We start from the raw sequence: 24,281 nt of genomic DNA on the forward strand, positions 1-24,281 counted from the left end.
ATTAATCTGCAGAGAGCAATAAGAGGCTGAGCTCACTCATCACTTTTACACACTTTAATGGTTTATTTATGACCCGCGGTAGATATCAGCCCCACTTCAACTTTAATTTGGATTATAGAAAGTCCAAAAAAGACTCAAATAGAAGAGGAGCCTCTGTTGTTATTAATGCTAAATGCAAAATATTTATACAGTCATGGAGAAAATGATCAGACCAGCCTTGTTTTCTTCAATTAATTGTTCATTTTAATGTCTGGTTCAACTAAAGGTACATTTGTTTGGACAAATATAATGATAACAACAACAATAGCTGATAAGAGTTTAATTTAAGAGCTGATATCTAGACATCTAACATGGTTTTATTGGTAATGATTTTGGTTATTATCAATAAATTGACACGCTTTTGGACCCTTTTTTATTGTTTTATTAACTAAAAATAATTCAATGAATTCCAAGTAATAACTTTTTTTTAATTGATTTATTTTTTCATGGAGATTTCAACTATTTTTATATACATGCATATTTTCTTCTTTTTCTTGTTGGAGTAACTGGAGAGGAAGCGAGTTTAATATTTCTGATTCTGATTTTCTCTCAGAAACAAACTATTATATCTCAATAATAAACTACTGGACGTCCAGTTAAAGTTTATTAAAGGTTTCAGACTTTAACAGATTAAAGTTCCCCTCATTCTTTGAAATCAACACAAAAAGGACACACTTATTCAACATGGTCTCACAGGAATCTGTGAAATAGCCACGGATTTCGCTTAACTCAAAATCCGTGGAATAGCCACGCAATCACTCAAATTTCCGTGAAACTGACACGGATTTTGCTACAATGCAAGTTAATGCCAGTCATATCCCGTGGCTATTCCAACATACAAAGTGATTATGTACATTCACTGAGTGAATATTTAGAAAATAAAACATATATTTCTCACTAGAAATGTGATCAAAATCCATTTTTATGCAGAAACTAAGTCAAAATATTGATTTTTTCACTAAAAATGAGAGAACTGTCCGCCATGTTTTTTGTTCTGACCGCCGGGACCTTGAAAGTCACGTGACTTGGAACAAACCAATAGGAACAAATATCCATGGAATAGCCACGGGATTTCTGTGAGACCAGGTTCCATTTATTAGATGCATTTCACTCAGAAACTCTGTAAATCACCAGGACACATTATATATTTCTGACCCTGGAGTTATTTTTTACCCCTGTGTGTGTGTGTGTGTGTGTTTTCTGCAGGGTCCCCCTGAAGGTGGAGCAGGCCAACAACGCCCGTGACGCCCTGGCGAAGGCCGTCTACAGCCGCCTGTTCGACCACGTGGTGACCAGAGTCAACCAGTGCTTCCCCTTCGACTCCTCCGCCAACTTCATCGGAGTCCTCGACATCGCCGGCTTCGGTCCGTATCCATAGCAACTAAAAATCTAAATAACACAGAGGAGGATCAGGGACACATAGGAGGAAATAATAATATTAATAATCATTAAGATGAAATATTCCTTTATTGATCCCCTCTGGGGGAAATCCAAGTGTTGCAGCAGCACAAGTACAAAGTAAAACAGATCAGGCGATAAAATATAATAATAAAAATGAAATAGAAATAGAATAAAGATAAAAAAAAAAAAATAGTATCAAATAAAAATTCAAACAAACAAACAACCAAGACCAAACTAATAAACTGGTGGTGCAAACATGTTAAAGTGGCAGTAAATTGGAGAACATACGTATGTGCAATATATGTGTAATAATAATAATTATTAAGCACTTTGAGAAAAAAGTCAGAATGTGGAGAATGAAGTCACTTTTTGAGATTTCCTCAATACGTCTAATATATGTCCGAAAAATTCACATAAATGACATAAAAGCAGATTTTAGTTGCTTCTACCAACAATATCTCATTTATTTGTCAGGGCATTTTAGTCCTACTGAACCTTAAATATTGAGATTATTGATCATTTTTACGCAGTCTGCAGTAACTGTTCGGATAGAAAACAAAGTTCATCTGATGACTGAACATCTTTACAACTTTACCAACACAAAAAGTGACTATTTCTCTACATTTCAACGTTTTTCTCAAAGTGCATAATGACATATTTTCTTCTCCTACCTGGCTCTGATCCTCTTCTGTAGATTAGGGCCAAAAAAATAGTGAGAGGAGGAAAAAAAGCAACATCTTGCACTTAGAGAAAAAAGTCAGAATGTGGAGAATAAAGTCACTGTTTGAGTTTTCCTCAATACGTCTAATATATGTCTGAAAAATTCACATAAATGACATAAAAGCAGATTATTATAAAACAATAGTTGTAGCAGCTTCTACCAAGAATATCTTATTCATGTGTCAGGGGATTTTAGTTCTACTGAACCTTAAGTATTGAGATTATTGATCATTTTATTGCTTAAAATCAGCTTGTAGCTGCAGGAACTGTTCCTCTGATGACTAAATGAATCTGTGAACATTTTTACAAAAAGTGACTTTATTCTCATCATTTTGACTTTATTCCCAAACTGCATCATGACTCATGTCCTCATCTGTATAATACATTAAATCAACATTCAGATAATAAAGTATCAGACTTCAGGGCCACATTTCCAGTAAAAAAACACTCATAAAAACCTTTTTATTGTTGAACAAGCAACAAGAAAACACTCAGAAAACATCTTCAGAATGAGAATCTGAACGTTTTCAAGGCTTCTTCAAACACTCACACAGTTTTATTAATCTCTGACTTTTTAATTCTCTTTCCTCAGGAACAAAAACACACATTAAATATAATAATCTAGACTCCTCTGACTCTCTGCTGCTGTTTCTCCTCCTCTAGAATACTTTGAACACAACAGCTTCGAGCAGTTCTGCATCAACTACTGCAACGAGAAGCTGCAGCAGTTCTTCAACGAGAGAATCCTCAAAGAGGTGAGAACCAAACACACAGCTGTTCTCAACCTGGGGTCCCGGCCCCAATTGGGGTCGCGAGATGATTTCTGGGGGTCGCCAAATCATTTTAGAAGTCAGCTCTGTCTCCACTGTGTTAAAGTGTTCATGTGTTAATGTGTTTGTCTTTTTGGTCACTTAATGTCTTTTTTTGGTCATTTTGTGTGTTTTTTTGGTCAATTTGTGTCTTTTTTTGATCATTTTGTGGTCAATTTGTGTCTTTTTTGGTCATTTTGTTTCCTTTCTTTAGTCATTTTGTGTCTTTTTTTTGTCATTTTGTGTCTGTTTTTAGTCATTTTGTGTCGTTTTTTTGTGATTTTGTTTCTTTTTTGGGTAATTTTGTGTCTTTTAGGGTAATTTTGTGTCTTTTTGGTAATTTAGTGTCTTTTTTTGGTAATTTAGTGTCTTTTTTTGGTCCTTTTGTGTCTTTTTTGATAATTTTGTGGTCAATTTGTGTCTTTTTGTGTGTTTATTATAATTTTTTGTGTGTTTTTAATCTGTGTTTTATCCGTGTTTTTTGTGTTATTTGTGTGTTTTTTGTAATTTATGTGTTTTTATCTTTTTTTTAAATTTTTTTGTGTTTTATCTGTGTTTTTTGATAATAATAATAATACATCAATAATGAATTAAAAACAATTGCAAAACACCATTTGCATCTCCATAACATACATCAAAATTGTGACTTTAATTTTTTTAGGAAATATGGACAGAATACAGGACATCTTATTAACAGATTATAATTGTTAAATGGGTTTAAACTTAGTCTTGTAAACAACAAACTTTTTCACATTTCTGTTTCCAGTGACACACACATATTATGGAGAAGTCTTGCTGAGGGATTTAATGAGTTAATGTGAAGCATAAAGCTGAATATGGGAGATTCTAGAAAATTTAAAGTGTTTGTTACACGGGTGTCACCATAGGTTCCTATGGGTTAATACCAACAGGTGACTCATGAGTTCATATAAGAGCTTCTCTTATCGTAAACACTCATTTATTCTAAGAGCAGGAGGCTTTTTCTCAAATTGCAGGTTTCTTCAATGTTGTTTTTTGAATGTAAGTGCTGGTTTGTGAGACACGTCGAAGTATAAAAGCTGAACTTTTAATCACTTTTAAAGGAGAGGAGCTCCGTCCACAAGTCTCTGATGATGATTACTGTTTATGTCGGAAAGAAAAACGAAAAAAAGGATAAAATAGTCTCACTTTTCTGTCCCAGACTGACTCTTTTTCATTCTCAAAGCCCTTATTTATTTAGACTTTTCCGCCTTCTCTTTCTCTTTATTTTTCATTATTTTAATATGCAGTTATTTAACTTATCAGCATCATTGTTATTTTTTTTACATAGTTTTATAGATTTTTTTTTAGGGATACAATAAAAAATAAAAATTGAATAACAACCAAAAACAGCAGATTTAAACCATTTATATATATATATATATATATAATGCATAGGAAGTTGACAAATTTGAACCAAAATCTTCTTCTTCAGAGGTTTAATGTGTTTGCAGCTGCAGAAACATGAAGCAGAAAGTTTCTGCTGCAGTAAACTTTGTGTCTCATGTTGGGATGAAACATTTCCACACTAAAACTGTTCCAAAACTCCACAAATAATGAAGCTGCACATATAATTTCTCTTCACATAACCAACTAAAAGCTCTCGAGTGTTAAAACTGGAGACCTTGGTCTCTCGTTTGGAGTTTTTGTTTCCTTGTGACTAAATAAATTGAGACAGAAAAGCTGCTCAGAGGTCTGAAGTGTCACTGTTCATTAATTAAAGTTCAGCTGCAGAAAAAAAACACAACATTTTAGATCAGAAACAGATTATAATCAAGACAAAGCTGTTTGAACTTCTTAATAAAAGAAGCATCATTAAAACTAAGCAGAAAAAAGCTATATTTTGCATTTATTTTGATCATCTGGTAACAATACGAGGCGTTTAATTTGACCTTTGAGCTCATCATTTGCCATCCAAACATCTGTCAACCAGCATTAAATCCTTAAAAATGTTCATTTTGCATGAAAGTGCAGCAGCAGAAAGAGTGTTAGGGGGCCCGAACGGCCTCCAGGAGGAACCCCAGAGTCGTCCTCCTGCTCATTAGACGGACGCTGTACGACCCTCGTTATGGATTCTCATTAGAAAATGTCTCGTTTGCATTCCAGGAGCAAGAGCTGTACCAGAGGGAGGGGCTGGGAGTCAACGAGGTCCACTACGTCGACAACCAGGACTGCATAGGTGAGAAGACGCCTCAGCACTCTGCATTCAGAGCAGATCCACCTTCCTGCTGCTGAGTTCACTGAGTTTATCTGCAGAGAGTGTTTGTTTATTTATTTGGTTTGTGTCTCTGATGGTTCATATTTTCACCCTCGATGTAGATCAGGGGTCTCAAACTCTAATTACCTGGAGGCCGCTGGAGGCAGGATCAAAATGACCAAAAAAAGACACAAAATGACTAAAAAAAGACACAAAATGACAAAAAAGACAAAAAATGACAAAAAAGACAAAATGACAAAAAAAGACACACAATGACAATAAAGACACAAAATGACCAAAAAAGACACGAAATGACTAAAGAAAGACACAAAATGACAAAAAAAAGACAAAAAATAACCAAAATAAAGACACAAAATTACAAAAAAAAGACACAAAATGACAAAAAAGGAACAAAATTACGAAATAAAGACACAAAATTACAAAAAAGGACACAAAATGACCAAAAATTACAAAAAAGACACAAAACTACGAAAAAGACACAAAATGACCAAAAAACACAAAAAATTACAAAAACAGACAAAATTAATTAAAAAAAATAGACACAAAATGACTAAAAAAAGACACACAATGACAAAAAAGACACAAAATGACAAAAAAAAACCACAAAATTACTAAAAAAAAGACACAAAATGACAAAAAAGACATGGCAGTTGATGAAGGTCTTACCTGGGAACTTTCTATTGTTCCGTCTTAACTTCAGACTCTGGGCTTTACTCGTCCGTCTAAACTTTAGAAGTTACTCGTCTTTTATGACCTTCTCCACTTTCTGTTCTCAACTTGAGACTTTACTTTGGACTTCCAGGTATAAACTTGGCACTTGGTGAAGGACTGTCCTGCCTCGTCCTTGTCTGTGTTTCCTTGGTACTTTAAGTGTGACTTGTACATCTTGATTTGGGACTTGAACCTTTACAGCCAGGACTTGAGCTGTGTGCTGCATACAGAGAGTAATCTGCTGTGTCAGATAAAGGCTGTTCAGTCTGTGGCTGAGCTTTTGGAGAGTTGTAATATTCCTCCAGTGGTCTGGAGCCGTACAGGAGGAGGAGAAGTGGTGTTTAGAGCTCCGAGCGGCTCATTATTGGCCTTAATGTGCTGCTGGCTGCTGCAGAGGTCGACCCCGAGCCTCGGCGCCGCTCCACGGACCGACCCAGTAAAGAGGTGAAGTGATGAAGCTCCAGAGAGAGAGAGCAGCTGAACTCCTGTCCTGACGGAGACGTGTCTTCATAAACAGGCAGCAGACGGAGGCGAGGGGCTCAGAGGTGGACCAGGTTAATTATGCTGTTTGCTGATGTCCAGCTCCGTGAAATGGCATCAATATTAGATGTTTAACTACAGCGGAGCGGACTGGAGGGACAGAATTACGCTGTAGGCAGTATCAAAATGACCAAAAAAAGACACAAAATTACTAAAAAAGGACACAAAATGACACAAAAAAGACACGAAATGACTGAAAACACACTCATTTTTTTTAAGAAGACACAAAATGACCCAAAAAAAATACACAATATGACCAAAAAAGACACAAAATGAGCTGAAAATGACTGAAAACACACTAAATTTCTATAAAAAAGACACAAAATGACTAAAAAAGACACAAAATGACTAAAAAAATACTTCAAAAAGACACAAAATGACCAAAAAAAGACACAAAATGACCAAGAAAAAACTGAATTTGAACTAAATTGCTTTAAAAAAATACACAAAATACACAAAATTACTAAAAAAGACACAAAATTATTAGAAAAAGACACAAAATGACCAAGAAAGGACACAAATTTACTAAAAAAAGACACAAAATGAGCAAAAAAAGACACAAAATGACTGAAAACACACTAAATTTCTTTAAAAAAAGACACAAAATGACCCAAAAAAACACAAAATTACAAAAAAGACACAAAATGACCAAGAAAAAACCCTAAATTACTTTAAAAAAATACACAAAATACCAAAAAATACACAAAATTACCAAAAAAGACACAACACTATTAAAAAAAAAAGACACAATGACCAAAAAAAGTAATTAAAGGGACCTTCCACACACAACACGGTAAAGTGCCATTCATATAAAACTCACATTAAAATTTCATATCAAGGTGGGGGCCACAAAATATCGTCACTAGGGCCACAATTGGCCCGCGGGCCGCCAGTTTGAGACCCATGCTTTAGACAATGAGCTGTTCAGCGTCTCGAATGCGTTCATTAGTCAAATGTTTTTGTTTGTTTGGGCTCCCGTTGTCCTCTGTCCACACAAACACCAGAGAGAACATAAAAATCACACTCGATGTAGCAGAAAATTAAATTTGTTCAGACGGGAGATACATGGCTGCATGCAAGGCCGAGCAGAAATTAAAACAAAGATTAGAAACTAATTGGAAATCATTGTGACTTCACCAAAACACAGAAAACAAAGAGGGCAATTTATTTTTTTAACATTTCATTCGTCTGGGTGGTTTGTTCCCGTCTGGCCTCAGGTAGATGGATGTCTTAAAATTTCATTCATCCTTTATTTATTTTCTCAGGGAATCATTGAGGGCATTGAAGTGAATGGGACGGCCGAAAAAAATGAGCGAAAAAGAACAATAATTGGAGATTTTTAAACGTCTACTTCTCCGGCTTAATTTCACCTAGAGACTCCATTTAAACTTTAAACAGCAGACACAAGTCTTGTGTATCGGTGTATTAATCCACGTTTCGATAGGTCATATAGTTTTTTTATCAATCCCTGTTCAATGACCATGATCATTTTTGGAGAAATTCTGAGATTATAATGGGTGTGTATTGCACGGAATGTTCGTGTCGCAGTGTGTGACATCATCGCCAGAGTGTAGAGGGAGAGAAAAAACTGTCAAAAAATAAATTTTAAAACTGCGCTCCAGGCCGCAAATTCCACTCTACAGAAATAATTTATACATAGAAACGTAGGAAAATTAGTCTTCTCACTCACAATCCTCTGGTAAAGCTGTCAGAGTTATAGTTTGGGCGTAGGACACACAGATGATCCACCAACACCACCAACAGCCTCATTGGCTCCCATATTAAAAACGCAGGAAGATTTCTGAAAAAAGGAGATGTAACAGTTTTTTTAGATCGCTCTAACAAAGCTATTTTTTCATATTTCTGGAGGAAAAAAAACATATGTAGACGTTCAGGAAGAACTCAGGACGCTCAAAGTGAAGTCGGATCAATGATAGGTATTATGGTTTTGCCAAAAATGCTTTCTGTTCGAGGCCTGTTTGCTGTCACTGTTCCTGTAAACTGCAGCCACATTTTATTTAATGTAGTTTTCTTAAATATTCAATTGTTGGTCCATACAATTTACTACCAAAGATCCTCAACTTGTGATCAAATAAACCACAAATGCACGTTCCAAATGCACTGTTCTGTACTGATTATAATAATAATAATAATAATAATAATAATAATAATGATAATAATAATGTCAGTCCCCCTGTGAGGCAGGTCAGGTCGAGGAGAAGCTCTTCTCTTCCCGTTCCATTTAACTTTAATTAGATTTTTAATCGTCCACATCACCTCCTTTGATTTAATTGTCTGGCAGCTTCAGGTGATCCAGCAGCTTTTATTTTATTTTAATCATGCTCCTCACGTGTTTGTCTCCTCTCAGACCTGGTGGAGGCTAAGTTGGTGGGCATCCTGGACATCCTGGACGAAGAGAACCGCCTACCTCAGCCCAGCGACCAGCACTTCACCGACACGGTGCACAACAAGCACAAGAACCACTTCCGCCTCACCGTGAGTCCAATTCAGATATGTTAGGCTGCACACAGACAGACTGGGGCAGAGAGAAGCTGCATGCAGAAAGACGTATTTGATCAATGCAATGTTTATTTGATATTCTGCTAAAAAAGATGATAGAAGTCGTCTGTTTCCTCTGCAGAAAACGTGCAGAAATACAGATAAAATGCCTGCAGAGTTTAGACAGAAGGCTCCATCTGTATATATGTATCTAATGTTGAGGATAAATAAGCCTTTACAGTCTTCTGCAAAACATTAAAAAACAGATGACAAGCTCATCAAAAATACACAGACGGGCAGTCACTAGTTTTTTCTTGTGAATTTGTGAGCTTTTTTCTAACATATTTGAGTTTTTTGATGTTCATTTTTGAGTTTTTTCTTGTAGTTTAAAAGTGAATTTTTTAAAGTTTTTTTCTAAGTTTTTGTTTTTTCTCGTAAATTTGTGAGTTTTTTTCCTGATGAATTTGTGAGTTCTTTAGCGTGAATTTGTGAGTTTTTTTTCTTGTGAATTTGTGAGTTTTTTCTCGTGATTTTTTTTCATTTTTTCTCATATATTTGAGTTTTTTCATGTTAATTTGTGAGTTTTTTTTCTTCTCCATTTATGTTTTCTTTCTCGTAAATTTATGATTTTTTTGGCGTAAATTTTTCCTGTGAATCTTTGAGTTTTTTCTTGTAGTTTAAAAGGGTCAGTTTAGTCCTTAAGAAACTAAATCTCTGTATATTTAGACTTATTATAGGAGTTTACTAACACTCCTGCAGGTACATCAATGCACCCAAAATGATAAAAATAATGAATAATTAAAGTGCCAAAGTGTCCCTTGTGGGGTCAAAGGTTAAGTCTCAGCAGTGTCAAATGACTTAACATCGACTCTTAATCCTCATCTCCAGCTCAGAGTGATTGACAGGACGGGAATTAGCATCTCGTTTAAATGGGAAATATGCAGCGGGTGTTTAGGTGTGTGTGACTGACCGTGTGTGTGTGTGTGTGTGTGTGTGTCTCAGGTACCCAGGAAGTCTAAGCTGGCCGTCCACAGGAACGTGAGGGATGATGAAGGATTTATCGTCAGACACTTTGCAGGAGCCGTGTGCTACGAGACGGTCAGTTCCTCCAGATGTCTCTCTAATTAATGTCACAATCACTCATTCATTTATTTTTCTTTGATAGTGAATTTGTGAGTTTTTTCTTGTGAATTTGTGATTTTTTTGTGTATTTGTGAGTCTTTTTTCTTGTGAATTTGTGAGTCTTTTTCCTTGTGAATTAGTGAGTCTTTTCTCATGAATTTGTGAGTCTTTTTCTTGTGAATTTGTGAGTCTTTTCTTCTGAATTTGTGAGACTTTTCTCATGGATTTGTGAGTCTTTTTCTTGTGAATTTGTGAGTCTTTTCTTCTGAATTTGTGAGTCTTTTCTTCTGAATTTGTGAGACTTTTCTCATGAATTTGTGAGTCTTTTTCTTGTGAATTTGTGAGTCTTTTCTTCTGAATTTGTGAGTCTTTTCTCATGAATTTGTGAGACTTTTCTCATGAATTTGTGAGACTTTTCTCATGAATTTGTGAGACTTTTCTCATGAATTTGTGAGTCTTTTTTCGTGAATTTGTGAGTCTTTTCTCATGAATTTGTGAGTCTTTTTCTTATGAATTTGTGAATTTTTTTTCCAGTGAACTTGTGAGTTTTTTCACGTGAATTTGTGAGGTTTTTTTCCTGGTGAATTTGTGATTTTTTTCCTCATGAATTTTTGAGTCTTTTCTCATGAATTTGTGAGTCTTTTCTTGTGAATTTGTGAATCTTTTTCCTTGTGAATTTGTGAGTCTTTTCTCATGAATTTGTGAATCTTTTCCATGAATTTATGAGTCTTTTCTTCTGAATTTTTGAGTCTTTTCTTCTGAATTTGTGAGTTTTTTCCCGTGAATTTGTGATTTTTTTTTCTTGTGAATTTGTTATTTTATTCCTCATGAATTTGTGAGTTTTTTCACGTACATTTTTTTAAGTTTTTGGTTGCAAATTTGAAGCTGTGCACTGTGGTGGGAGTCTGACAGCACATGTTTTCTGTCTCAGACCAAGTTTGTGGAGAAGAACAACGACGCCCTGCACATGTCTCTGGAGTGTCTAGTCAGCGAGTCCAAGGACCGATTCGTCCGGGAACTCTTCGAGAACTCCAACAACAGCAAAGACATGAAGCAGAAGGCGGGAAAACTCAGCTTCATCAGCGTCGGAAACAAGTTTAAGGTCAGTTTTGTGTCACGTTCTCGATTCCTCCTCTGCAGTGTGTTTCTCTCTCTGTGCCTCCTCTGGTTCGGTTTCTCCACTCTGAGCTTTATGGGCCGGCTGTGGCCCAGTTGGTAGAACGGTCACCCACTGGTCGGATGGTTGGTGGTTCGATCCCTGACCATGGCAGCTACATGTCAGAAGCAAGATACTGAGCCTCAAATTACTGCTGGTGCTGCTTTCGTCAGTGTGTGAATGAATTCCCAATGGTGGCAGGTGGCACCGTTTAGGGTCGCCTCTGCCACCAGTATGAATGTGTGTGTGAAAGGGTGAATGAGCTCAGTCTGTAGCGTAAAGCGCTTTGAGTTGTTGAAAGCGACTAGAAAAGCGTTATATAAGTGCAAGTCCATTTACCATTTATGTGAACAAATGTGAGTTTTTTCTCATGAATTCAGGTTTTCCTTGTGAATTATTAGTTTTTTTCTCGTGGATTTGTGAGTTTTTCTTGTTTATTGTCCTTTTTTCCAATTAATTTGTAAGTTTTTTCTTGTGAATTTGTGAGTTTTTTTTCTCATAAATTTTGGGTTTTTCTTGTTCATTTTCCTTTTTTTCCAGTTAATTTGTACCTTTTTATCTCGTGAATTTGTGAGTTTTTTTCTGTGTTCTTGGTTGTGAATTTGTGAGTTTTTTCTCATGAATTTGTGAGTTTTTTCTCATGAATTTGTGAGTTTTTCCTGTGAATTATTAGGTTTTTTCTTGTGGATTTGTGAGTTTTTTCTCATAAATTTGGGGTTTTTCTTGTTAATTTTCCTTTTTTTTCCAGTTAACTTGTACGTTTTTTCCCGTGAATTTGTGAGGTTTTTTTTTTATAAATTTGAGGATTTTTTTCCCTGTGTTCTTGGTCGTGAATTTGTGAGGTTTTCCGTGTCTTTTTGCAAGTTTTTTTGTCGTGAATTTGTAAGTTTTTGATTGTGAATATGTGAGTTTTTGGTTGTGACTTTGTGATATTTTTCTTGTGAATTCATTCATTTTTTCTCGTTAATTTGTGAGGTTTTTTCTTGTTCATTTTTTATTTTTTCCCCATAACTTTGAGAATTATTTTTGTAAATTTGTGAAAAGTCACACACAACATGATCTTTCACGAGGAGGAATTGCAAATGAGTATTTATGCTGATGATAATATGATTTATATAATATATATATATATATAAAAGTGTGTGAAAGTATGCAAGAAAAACAAAACACAAGAGCCCAAAACTAAACACTTTGAGGACAGAGAAGCTGCTCCGGCTGATCTACTGTATACGTTGTGGAGCCAGAACTGATGACAGCAGCTGATGGAGGATCAATGATTAATGGAGGCTGAGAAACGCTGGGCTGGTCCTGGCCTTCTGACAGGATATAGATCTGACAGACTGGTTCTCATGGTCAGGATGAAGCTGTCAGAGCTCAGCTTCACCTGAATGACGGTCCCATAGGTGCATCTTAAACAGATGTAGCTGGAGCAGAACTGCAGCAGATAAAAATATCTTAGGCACCCAAAAAAATCTGCATCAGTTTCAGTATTCACCCTGTTTTTGACAAGAAACTGAAGCTGTTTTCTATTCTCTCTGCAAAGCCACCAGACTCCATTGACAAAAACAGTTACTTTACCTCTTTTGGGAATTTAGGATCCCTCTTTTATGAAAAACTGATACCTTGCACGGGGCGTCAATGTGGAAAAAAAAGAGCGTTAACATAAATCTTATCTCTCCCATAAGGATATCAAATATGTAAGGATGAACCTGAGAAACACTTGATAATTATCATAAATAATTATTCATCATAACAAATGATATGACTTAATTTACTCTAAGTCGCATCGAAAATGGGGCAAAACTCAGAGAAAAACTGAGAAAAATAAAGCCAATTCACCTAAATCAGTCTCATAAAGTTACTAAATTATCAATTTGGAACACTGATTAATAATTAAGTTAATAACTTAATATAATCAAATTACCATATTTATATTTAATAATGGTTGAAGGAATTTGGAGTTCTTTTTATAGAAGAGGTTGACATATCGCGCACAGTGTACATGTATATTCCAGAAAGATATTTATTCTAAATAAACAAAATACTACACAAATATATCACAACAATCATACTTAATAACCAATAAATTGGAGTGACATTTACTTAAAAAAAGCTCGGCTAAGCTAGGTTTTTCCACACAGTGTTTGTAATCTTTACTCAGGCTGTTTCTAAGTAATATTTATTTAATAGAACCACTTATTTTTTTTATGAAAATACACAAGTAAATTGCAGATTCACTGATGTCCCTCAATTATGTTTTACTTGGAAATATCAACTAATGAAACCAATTAACTGGTTTAGTGAATATTTCTTGGAACGAATGATTCAATTTACAGACAAAACTGAGGACACATAATAACAAACAATCATTTAGTAATGCACGACATGAAAAACTGCTATTTTAAAGTAAAAGCACTGAATTTTTTTCAGTGTAGAAACCAAATCATTGATTACAGCTCAAATCCATTGTACATAAAGTCCTTGGTGATTTTATTATCTAAGCCCATTTACATTACTGTCCAGTTGAAAAGGAGAAGGAGAAGCTCTTTCAGACAGGGCTTGGTTTGATGGTTTGGTTTGGTTTCAATATTTTGCCGTCATGCAAATTATGTTTCTGGCTCGTCCTGTTTGTCTTTGTTTGTTGAGGAAGTCTTCTCTCAGTGAACTCTGCATTCATTAATGTGATTTTGATGTGCACTAATGTGTGCTAAGGTATTTCTACCTTTTATTTAGTTTTATTTTTTATGCAGAAAATGCATTGATTTTTAGAGCTTCTCCTTCAGTTTATTGTGCAATGACGATAAAGAGACTCTGATTGTGATTCTGATATATTGTTAAACTCTAAAAAACAATATTATTGGCCTAAAATAATCCATAAACCAGTGGTACGTGACTCCATGGAGCTGGAACACGACGTCTCTCTCCGTCGGTACAGAAGGTTCACTTCTCTCTCAGAGTTTCATCCAGAGAACAGAGACGGCAGCTTCTTTGTTCTAATGCAGTTTCACTCCGCTGTGACTCATCCAGCTCAGCATCTCACCTTGATATGTGCTCTAATGTGTCACCTCACCAAAGGCACAAACCCACAGTGCTTGGCTTCACTCAAAAAAAAAGAAAGAAAAAAAGCACATAACCCGAGAGAGCTATGACCGACTCTTATCAGTCCATGCCGGACTGAGTTTTTTCACATGAATTTGTGAGTTTTTTTCCACTTCCGGGCATCGTTGGCCAACAGTTTATCTCATATCCACGAGATAATATCTCTCATTTATTTTACGTATGGCATTTCTTGCATCAGGTGCATCATATACACATTAGGAGGGTTTTTGATGCCTGCAGACACCATGATCACAGTAACTATGAATATTAAGTAGCCATGTGTAACCGTGAATATTAAGTAGCCATGTTGAATATTAAGTAGCCATGTGGAACTGTGAATATTAAGTAGCCATGTTGAATATTAAGTAGCCATGTGGAACTGTGAATATTAAGTAGCCATGTTGAATATTAAGTAGCCATGTGTAAATTTGTGTCTTTTGTCATGAATTTGTGAGTTTTTTTCTCATGAATTTATGATATTTTCATATGAATTTGTGAGTTTTTTTCACAAATTTGTGATTTTTTTTCTTGTAAATTTGTGAGTTTTTTCGTGTGTATTACATTTTTTTTTTTCTTGTGAATTTGAGTTTTTTATCGTGAATTTGTGAGTTTCTTCTTGTAAGTTTACTTGATTTTTTCACATGAATTTGTGAGTTTTTTCCCCGTAAATTTATTAGTTATTTTGCATAAATTGGTGTTTTTTCCCGTAAATATGTGAGTCTTTTCCCATGAATTTCTCAGTTTTTTTCTTGTTACTTCGTCAGTTTTTTATCGTGAATTTGTGAGTTTTTTCTCGTACATTTGTGAGTTATTTCGCATAAATATGTGAGTTTTTCTAATGAATCTGTGAGCTATTTCTCAAAAAAATTGTGTTTTTCCTCGTGAATCATCTTCTTTGTTGCATAGGAGTTTTTTTTTTTACTCTTCTCCGCTGTGACTCATCCAGCTCAGCATCTCACCTTGATATTTGCTCTAATGTGTCACCTAACCAAAGGCACAAAACCACAGCGATTTGCTTCACTCAGTCAAACACAAATTAAAATAAAAAGCACATAACCTGAGGGAGCGATGGTCAGCTCTGTTATCAGAGTCCATGCCAGAGAGCGTAGTGCAGTTCAGGCAGCTGGAAGTGTTTCATGATATTCACAGGAACAGTGAATCTTTGATGTACACACATATATTTCATCCTTTCATGGAGACGTGATTTATATGTGTGATACGTCTCTGTATAGACTGTACCGTGTCAGATCCAGTGCACTTTGAAGTTTACATTAATATGAAATACTGCATATTCTGTGTGTGAGTTTTCCTGCACAATGTTTATTTAAGAAAGAGGAAGAGGAGGAGGAAGAGGAGGAGGAGGGTATTGTATTTAGCGAAACGAGTCCTGCTGGATTCAAAGAGTAGCTCACAATGAACTCCCACTCCTGCAGCTTTTCATACGAGCCCACACTTTGGTGAGATTTGCGTCCAATTTCCTAGAAAAAAAAGCTGCTGGAGATTTCATTCTACATGATAATAAACTACAGCAGCTTTCTTACAAGAAATGCAAAGTGTTTTTGGAGGGATATTCACTCTAATGTCGGCTTCGTTTTGCTCTCCACACGGACTGATTCAAATACAGCTCGCTCACATTTGATTATTCAAAACCGTTTGGAGTCGCCGTGAACAGGTCACAGGACTGGACAGGATGTTTATAACTTCTCTGTGGGAGTCTTTGAATGTCTGCAGTGTTGGAATATACATGTAGTAGCCACGGGGAAACATGGGGCTTTTATTTTGGAGGATTGAAGCACAGAGTTCCTCTCAGAGTGGATTTGAACTAGATTGAGTTCTTATTACCTGTGAGCTCTGTTACCTGCTGTGTTTTTCTATAGCCTCCTCCTCCTGCTGGCTCTCCTCCTCCTCTTGTCTTTGCTTTATATAAAACACCTAAAGGACATTGAAGATGCAGTTTCTTCCCAAAATATTGAGTGTTTCTCTGAAAAAAATGCAATGAGCCGGTTTGACCAATCAAAGCCTTTAGTGACGTGAACACGGAGAGAGTCTCAGCAATCTCTCCCGACAAAGTAAACTTTCTTCCTTATATACAAAGTTTCAGTCTTACATGATCAAAGAACAGGAGGAAGTTACACGATGAAGTGATTTACTTAATGTAGTTAGCATACAGGAACCAGATATTGCAAAGTAGTGAGAGAAAACTTCAAAGGAACAATAGAAACGTGGATTGGGAACCAGTTCAGATACTTGTCATGCAAATCAACTTCAGTAAGCTTGTCTGCCCATTTTTTCATGAGACATGATTTTAATTCACTGTGCTCTTGTGCTCTGTTTATTGTTTAAATATCAAGAATCTAATACTATTTTTCCACAACATTAACAACTGCTATTAAATCACCATACATCAATATTTTTTTCAGATTTTTATTTCATAAATCTCTTAAACAACTTCAGACTTGTTCAAAACTACCAAACATTAAAACAATTGCAGCACAAAATGAATTATTTTCCATATAAAACAGTAGGGAACTGGGGTTTTGGTGGTGATTAGACTCTTGGATATGTCAAATATTAGAAACAAAATTGATTTGATTGCATTAGTGTTTTTTATGTAAGGCCACATACTCCCTACCTAAGTTTTACTAAAAATAAAAGTTCCTGCAGCCAAAATGATCAACAAATGAAAAAAAAAAAGAGAGAGGAAAATGGCCAAAAGTTAAGTACAGGAGTAAAAGTTGCAGTGCAGTGTCATAAATAAATAATCAAATTATACAATTTAATAAAAGTTTAATAAAAGACATATAGCTCATGGAGACTGAACACTGCCTCTTCATGTTTAGTTCTGACTCTGGGGACAGAAAGTAGTTACTGTACTCTGTTCATGAGAGAGAAAAAAAGGAGAGAGTTACTAGTGCTTTGGGCCGTATGATCCATTGTTCCTCAGTTTGGAATGAGACTCAATAGCGGTGTGACGAGATTTGTGAGATCAAACTTCTATTTGTGACCTGTGGGGGCAGTAAAATGAAAAGAAGAGGAGGAGAAGCAGCCAGAATGACGTCGCAGAGGCTCGTTAAAAAGAGTAAGAACGAATCTAAGCGGCTCAGTCTCTTACAGCTACAGAGCCGGAGTCTGCTAATTGCTAACAGGCTAACAGTTAGCTCTGTAGCAGTACAGTGTGTATGTGCTAACAGGCTAACAGTTAGCTCTGTAGCAGTACAGTGTGTATGTGCTGCTGCAGCAGGAGGTGTTCACTTAGCGATCTCTGTTTGTTTACAACAAGCACCAGACACTCTGTGAACAGTAGAGATGCCGGTTAATTAAAGATGCTATGTTTATGATAATTAGCCATGCTGCTTTGTTTTGATCAGCTGCTGATGTTGTGCAGTTAGCGATGCGGCCACAGTTGCATCTCCTGTGTTTAATCCGTCGTGTATGTGATCATGGTCGAAACTGTTGCTAAGCGATTACCAAACGTCGCCTCCGGGGTCTCATTAATCCCTCTGGGGGATTTTATTTTTTTATTTATCTTATTTTAACTTTTATAAATTTTAGTTTTAGTTTCAATTTGTGGAAGAAGAAGTTTATTAAAAGCTCATGCCTACATCATGCAAGTAAAGAGTTATAATAAAACATTTCAAAATGCATATGCAACTCGGTTAAATAATATAATATTAAATAACATATATTTTGTCATTATAGTTTTCTTAAAATCTCGTCTCGTCTCGTGAACCCAATATCGTGTCTCGTCTCGTGAGCTGAGAGTATCGTCACACCCCTAATCACCATACATCAATATTTTGGATTTTATGGATTTAAAAAAATAAAATAAAAAATCTCTTAAACAACTTCACACTTGTTCAAAACTACCAAACATTAAATAATTTGCAGAATAATAACCCCTTTATATACCCCCCCCTCCCCTTTTATGTAAGGCCACATACTCCCTACCTAAGTTTTACTAAAAAGAAAAGTTCTTGCAAAAAATCATGCCTCTATCTATCTTCATGTTTAGTTCTGACTCTGGGGACAGAAAGTAGTTACTGTACTCTGTTCATGAGAGAAAAAAAGAGAGTTACTGGTGCTTTGGGTGTAAATGTCAGACAGGCAGCCAGAGCACAGACCTCAGAACTGGACTGACGTGATCCTCTTCCCTGGTCTGAGTCCAGCTGCAGACGTATGATCATGAGACTCAACCTTATAAACAGTTGTGGTAAAGCTCCGCACCTCAGCTGACTCACCTTAGACAAACCAGGTAACAGGATGTTATTCTGCTTCAAAGAAACACATCCACATCCATACCCACAAAACACACACATAGTCTCAGCTTTCTAGTCAGACCTGATTTATGCAGCTCAGAGACTGTTTAGTGACCCCAGGATGCACAAAGATTCACAAAGAAGAGGACAGAATAACACATTTAAGGGATAGTTTCTGCCTCAAACTGCTTGTTATCAGCATAAAGTGGGCATGTCTGTAAAGGAGAGACTCGTGGGTACCCATAGAACCCGTTTTCTTTCAGATATCCAAAGTCAGAAGTCAAGGGACCCCTCTGAGGACTAATATCATCTCACAAGAATAAAATTGGGCTCATTGAATCCACAAGAGTCTTAGCTTTCCAGTCAGACCCGATTTATGCAGCTCACAGACTGTATGCAGAAATATTCACATACAATAGGTGAAAAATAATGCTTAAGAAAAGCACATGGTTTTTACTTTGCATATTTATTATTATAAAGTGGGCATGTCTGTAAAGAGAAGACTAGTAGAACCCGTTTTCTTCCAAATATCTTGAAGTCAGAGGTCAAGGGACCCCTTCAGGGACTAATCTGCCCTACACAGCAAAAATGCAGTAACTACGCAGTGTGCAGAACTGAGAAAAATGACTTTAAAGTTATCTTGTCATCCAGTCTAAGTAGTTGTAGGTAGATTATTGGACATTTGGCTGTTTTGTTACTTTATATTAGATTATTCTTTGTACATACCAATCCTCATATTTAATTTTATATTTTACCCCTATTTTGCAGTTACTGTATTCTTGCTTTGTATTACTTACCAAAAACGTGGCACCATACACCATACGGCAAAAAAAACTTTTCTTTGAAGCAATATAGGCAAGTTAATCTCCAATTCAACAGAGCAAATTTTTTTCTTTTCAACGCCAGTTCAACCATCTTCTTTCCCCGACTTTGTGCCATCTCAAACAAAATTTGTGTTAAGGGTGAAATTGCAAATGTTAAAACCGTCTCGTGAGGATGCCGCAAAATCAGCTGTGTGTGTTCACCATGGAAACAGTAACTTCACTGCGCAGCAACACAGTTATTTTTTTGTTAGGTAAAACATAATAAGTATACAGTAATGGATGTTACTGTTCTCTTGCTTTGTTTCACTAGGGCTTTTTGCAGTTACTGTACAAACGACTTTCTCCAAAACGACACACATTTGAGATAAGATGTTTTGTCACATAACAAAGGATGCCTTGAATGTCATGAAAATGATAATGACAAATTTTTTTACCAAAAATGAGAGGGACGTCTGGAATGCCCTGCTTATCCTACTGCCCCCGCGACCCGGCCCCGGATAAGCGGAGGAAAATGGATGGATGCGTTTTTGCTTTGTAGGGCAGTAATATCATCTTACATTAATACAATATTCAAATCCACCATTTTAAAGACATTTATATTTACATTTAGTCATTTAGCAGATGCTTTTATCCACAGCAACTTGCAAGAAAAAAGGGGAACAATCAAGGTATAGTGCAATAAGAGCCATTAGTGCAGCAGTAAGGTCTAGTGGGGATTCTTTAAGGAGAGGAATTGTGATGTGGTGCTAGGAGAGAAGGTCCTCTCTGAAGAGCTGGGTCTTCAGGAGGTTTTTAAAGGTAGAGAGGGACGCCCCTGATCTGGTAGCAACTGGTAGTGTGTTCCACCAACGGGGAACAAGAAATGCAAAGAGTTTTAAATATTTATATGTATGGAATCCGCATAAAGTGAGCATTTGTCTAAAGAGGAGAATCCTGCCTACCAATAAAAACATTTTCATTTAGAATCTTGAGGTTTTAGGTCAAAGGACCGCTTTGAAAATGACCATTTGGGCTCATTGAATCCACAAGAGTCTCAGCTTTCCAGTCAGACCCGATTTATGCAGCTCACAGACTGTATAGGGACCCCAGGATGCACAAATATTCATATACAATAGACAAAAATATCACATTTTACTGCATGTTTTTTTGGTTGGCATGAACTGCATTTCATCAGCATAAAGTGGGCATGTCTACAAAGAGGAGACTTGTTGGAACCAAAGAGCCCATTTTCATTCATATGTCATGATGTCAGAGGAAGCCAGAGCAAAGACCTCCAAACTGGACTGAAGTGATCTTCTTCTCTGGTCTGAGTCCAGCTGCAGCTGTATGATTCCTTGTTTCTGTAAACCTGTAAAAACAGTCGTCGAGTCTCCTGAAGATAAACTCATGGACACGATCCAGATACAAGTCCTTTAATCCTCCATATACTCTTTAAATGACAGTATGCTGAGTGTGTAATTGTCATAATGTGGCTGTTAAAGTTCAGCTCTGAGTCCCTGACCCTCCCTGTGGTATTTCTCCCCTTTTCTAACCCTCTTTGGTTCCACAAAAAACCACCTCGGTTATGTCTTGGTGCTTGTTTAATTGGACATTATTCTTGCACATCCAGTCATTGATTTGTTCACTGACCCGGTGCTTGTATTGGACCACGGTCCCATGGTAATGTGGTTATGTAAATGCGTGTGTCATGAGCATAGTTCGGTAACTTAATTAGTTGTTTTCCATAAGACAGTGGAAGCAGGAAGATATAAGAAGAAAACAAGATGAGGCAAAGGCTTAGTCTGCCATCTTGAAATGCATTTCTTTTATTTATGCAGTATATTACATATATGCTTTATTACCATTATGCTTCCACCAAACAAAAGAAATGGTTCCCCCATTTGGTGCTGGGTTAGGACATTTTTTTAGTTCAAATGGATACAAATGGTGAAATGGTATTTTGTGGGATTGTACGGCCGCACCTTTGTTGTGTTGTTTCCTGCTGAGAAAGCCTCTTATTGTGAATCTAGTGTGTCAGCCATCCATCCTCTGAATGCTCCAGGTCTCTAGTTTGTGGTTGTAAAGTTTCATGAGGCTGTGATTATCCTAGAGGTCACAGCAGCTCATTTTATACACTGAGCTCAAGTTTCACTCACTAACATCATCACACATGAAGAACATTGGGCTCAATTCATCAACTTTTGTGGTAAAGCTCCACCCCTCAGCTGACTCACCTTAGACAAACCAGGTAACAGGATAACAGGTTATTCTGCTTCGAAGAGAACCCCCCCCCCCCCCCCCCCCCCCCCCCCCCACACACACACACACACACACACACAATCTGTTAAACAAATGTGCTCAATTTCCGCCCCTCAGCTGACTCACCTGAGACGAACCAGGAAACAGGCTGTTATTCTGCCTCACTGAGCCAAAGAGACACACACACACTCTGAGAGACGGACGATAAGATTCAGCTTCAGACTAAAACCTCCACTTTGACTGAAAGAGGACAACTTCAGGAGATTACTGGGAATACTGGAACAGCTCCACTTCACCCAGCTGCTGAATCCACAAACTGAACGACAGTTTTACAGGAAAGTAAAGTAACTTTGAGAGGACAATGAGTGGCTGAGCTGTTTGTCTGCTGTGTTATCAGCTTCACTCAGAGACTAAATGGCTTCCAGATTAGAGGACGATCTCTACTGTTCTGTCTGCCGCGACATCTTTAAAGATCCTGTTTTCCTGTCATGCAGCCACAGCTTCTGTAAAAACTGTCTGCAGAGATGGTGGACAGCGGGACAAACCAGAGACTGTCCGCTTTGTCATAGAAGATCTTCGAGGAGTGATCCACCTCGTAACCTGGCATTAAAGAACCTGTGTGAGAGTTTCTTACAGGAGAGAGATCAGAGAGCTTCAGAGGCTCTCTGCAGTCTGCATTCTGAGAAACTCAAACTCTTCTGTCTGGACCATCAGCAGCCAGTGTGTCTCGTCTGCATAGACTCTGAAGAACACACCAACCACACATTCGTATCCATCGATGAAGCTGCACAACAACACAAGAAGGAACTTCAGGAAACTCTGGAGCCTTTAAAGAAGAAGTTAGAGGTTTTTAAAGAAGTTAAAGTGAACTTTGATCAAACAGCAGAACACATTCAGGACCAGGTCCGACGCACAAAGATGCAGATTAAGGAGCAGTTTAAGAAGCTTCACCAGTTTCTAGAAGAGGAAGAGGAGGCCAGGATGGCTGCACTGAGGGAGGAAGAGGAGCAGAAGAGTCAGATGATGAAGGAGAAGATGGAGGCTCTGAGCAGAGAGATAGCAGCTCTTTCAGACACAGTCAGAGCCACAGAGGACGAGCTGAGAGCTGAACACGTCTCATTCCTGCACAACTACAAGGCTGCAGTGGAAAGAGTCCAGCAGTGCCCCCTGCTGGAGGATCCACCGCTGCCCTCAGGAGCTCTGATAGACCAGGCCAAACACCTGGGCAACCTGGCCTTCAACATCTGTAACAAGATGAAGGACATTGTCTCCTACAGTCCTGTTGTTCTGGACCCAAACACTGCTGATACCTTCCTCACCCTGTCTGAAGATCTGACCAGAGTGAGAGTAGGAAAGAAACGGCAGCTTCCGGATAATCCAGAGAGGATTGGTCATGACTGCTCTGTTCTGGGCTCTGAGGGCTTTAACTCAGGGACTCACAGCTGGGAGGTTCGGGTTGGAGACAATACATTCTGGAAACTGGGTGTGTTAGCAGAATCTGCCCAGAGGAAAGGAGACATACGGTCTGGATTATGGAGAATACAGCTCTTTGGAGATAATTACTCATCATGGTCACCATCAGATAAAGTCCATGATCTCGTAGTGCAGAGGAAGCACCGGTGGATCAGAGTGAATCTGGACTGGAACATAGGAAAGCTGTCGTTCTCTGATGCTGACACTAACACACACATACACACCTTCACACACACTTTCACTGAGAGGATGTTTCCATATTTTTACAATGGGGATGAAAATCACACACTGCAGGTTTTATCAGTGAGGCTCCCTGTGGCTACAGGACTTCTCAAACGCTCCTCATACAATCCTACCTTAGCAACCGTTACTAAGAGAAGGCCTGTCCAGCCTTGACTGGACGCAGGACAACAGAAATAGACGATCAGCATCGTTCTGTTCAAGACGTCCTGAAGTCTTTGAGGAACATGTGACTATGTTGTCCTCATGATGTTTGTTTCTCCGTCAGTGTGAGGAAATGATGTCATGTTGATTTAATATCAGCTGAATCAACAACTCCGATTCAAGAGCTGTCAATCACTCTGTGACTGGCAGGCGTTTCTGTGGTTTCCTGTTTGATTATTGGTAAAATCTTTAAAGTGAATTCTCCGTAAAACATCATTCCCACTTTTACTTTTATTGGTGTTTGAGGGTGTTATATAAAATAAAACAACAAGTTATCTTACAGATAATTTATTTAAAAATAGAGATCATAAACACCTAATATATTCATCATAAATATATCTGTAGAATAACTTAAGTGTTATTACTTTAATTCGACTGTAAGTCTTTGACAAACTTTTGACTGTTTTTTAAGATTTCTTTTTACATTTTCATTTATGTTACATTTTAATTTTTACTGTAAGACAACAAAAAGTTTCCTTAATCTCTTTTAGCAATATGAGTCCTGCCACATCCAGAAGTATTCGGACGACACTGCTATTGTGGCGTGTATCAGGAATGGACAGGAATCCGAATATAGGGATCTGATAAAAGCCTTCAGTGACTGGAGTCACAAGAACTATCTCCTACTGAACACCTCAAAGACGGAGGAAATGATCAGAGATTTCCGCAGGTTCAAGCCCCCTTCAGCCAGTGAATACCTGTGGGGTGGACATG

General features: G+C 37.3%; 1 protein-coding gene across 1 annotated transcript in view; it reads left to right on the forward strand.

The window, feature by feature from the left end:
• myo6a (myosin VIa) overlaps positions 1-24,281 on the forward strand; it is a 227,596-nt gene that overhangs the window by 108,728 nt on the left and 94,587 nt on the right. Inside the window, exons 13-18 of the mRNA XM_059355862.1 lie at positions 1,246-1,403; positions 2,824-2,915; positions 5,094-5,166; positions 8,825-8,952; positions 9,958-10,053; positions 11,009-11,179. Coding sequence (XP_059211845.1) covers positions 1,246-1,403; positions 2,824-2,915; positions 5,094-5,166; positions 8,825-8,952; positions 9,958-10,053; positions 11,009-11,179 — 718 coding nt within the window. The remainder of the gene's footprint in view (positions 1-1,245; positions 1,404-2,823; positions 2,916-5,093; positions 5,167-8,824; positions 8,953-9,957; positions 10,054-11,008; positions 11,180-24,281) is intronic.

The sequence above is a fragment of the Centropristis striata genome, chromosome 18 (assembly GCF_030273125.1).
Source record: "Centropristis striata isolate RG_2023a ecotype Rhode Island chromosome 18, C.striata_1.0, whole genome shotgun sequence".
Taxonomy (NCBI): Eukaryota; Metazoa; Chordata; class Actinopteri; order Perciformes; family Serranidae; genus Centropristis; species Centropristis striata.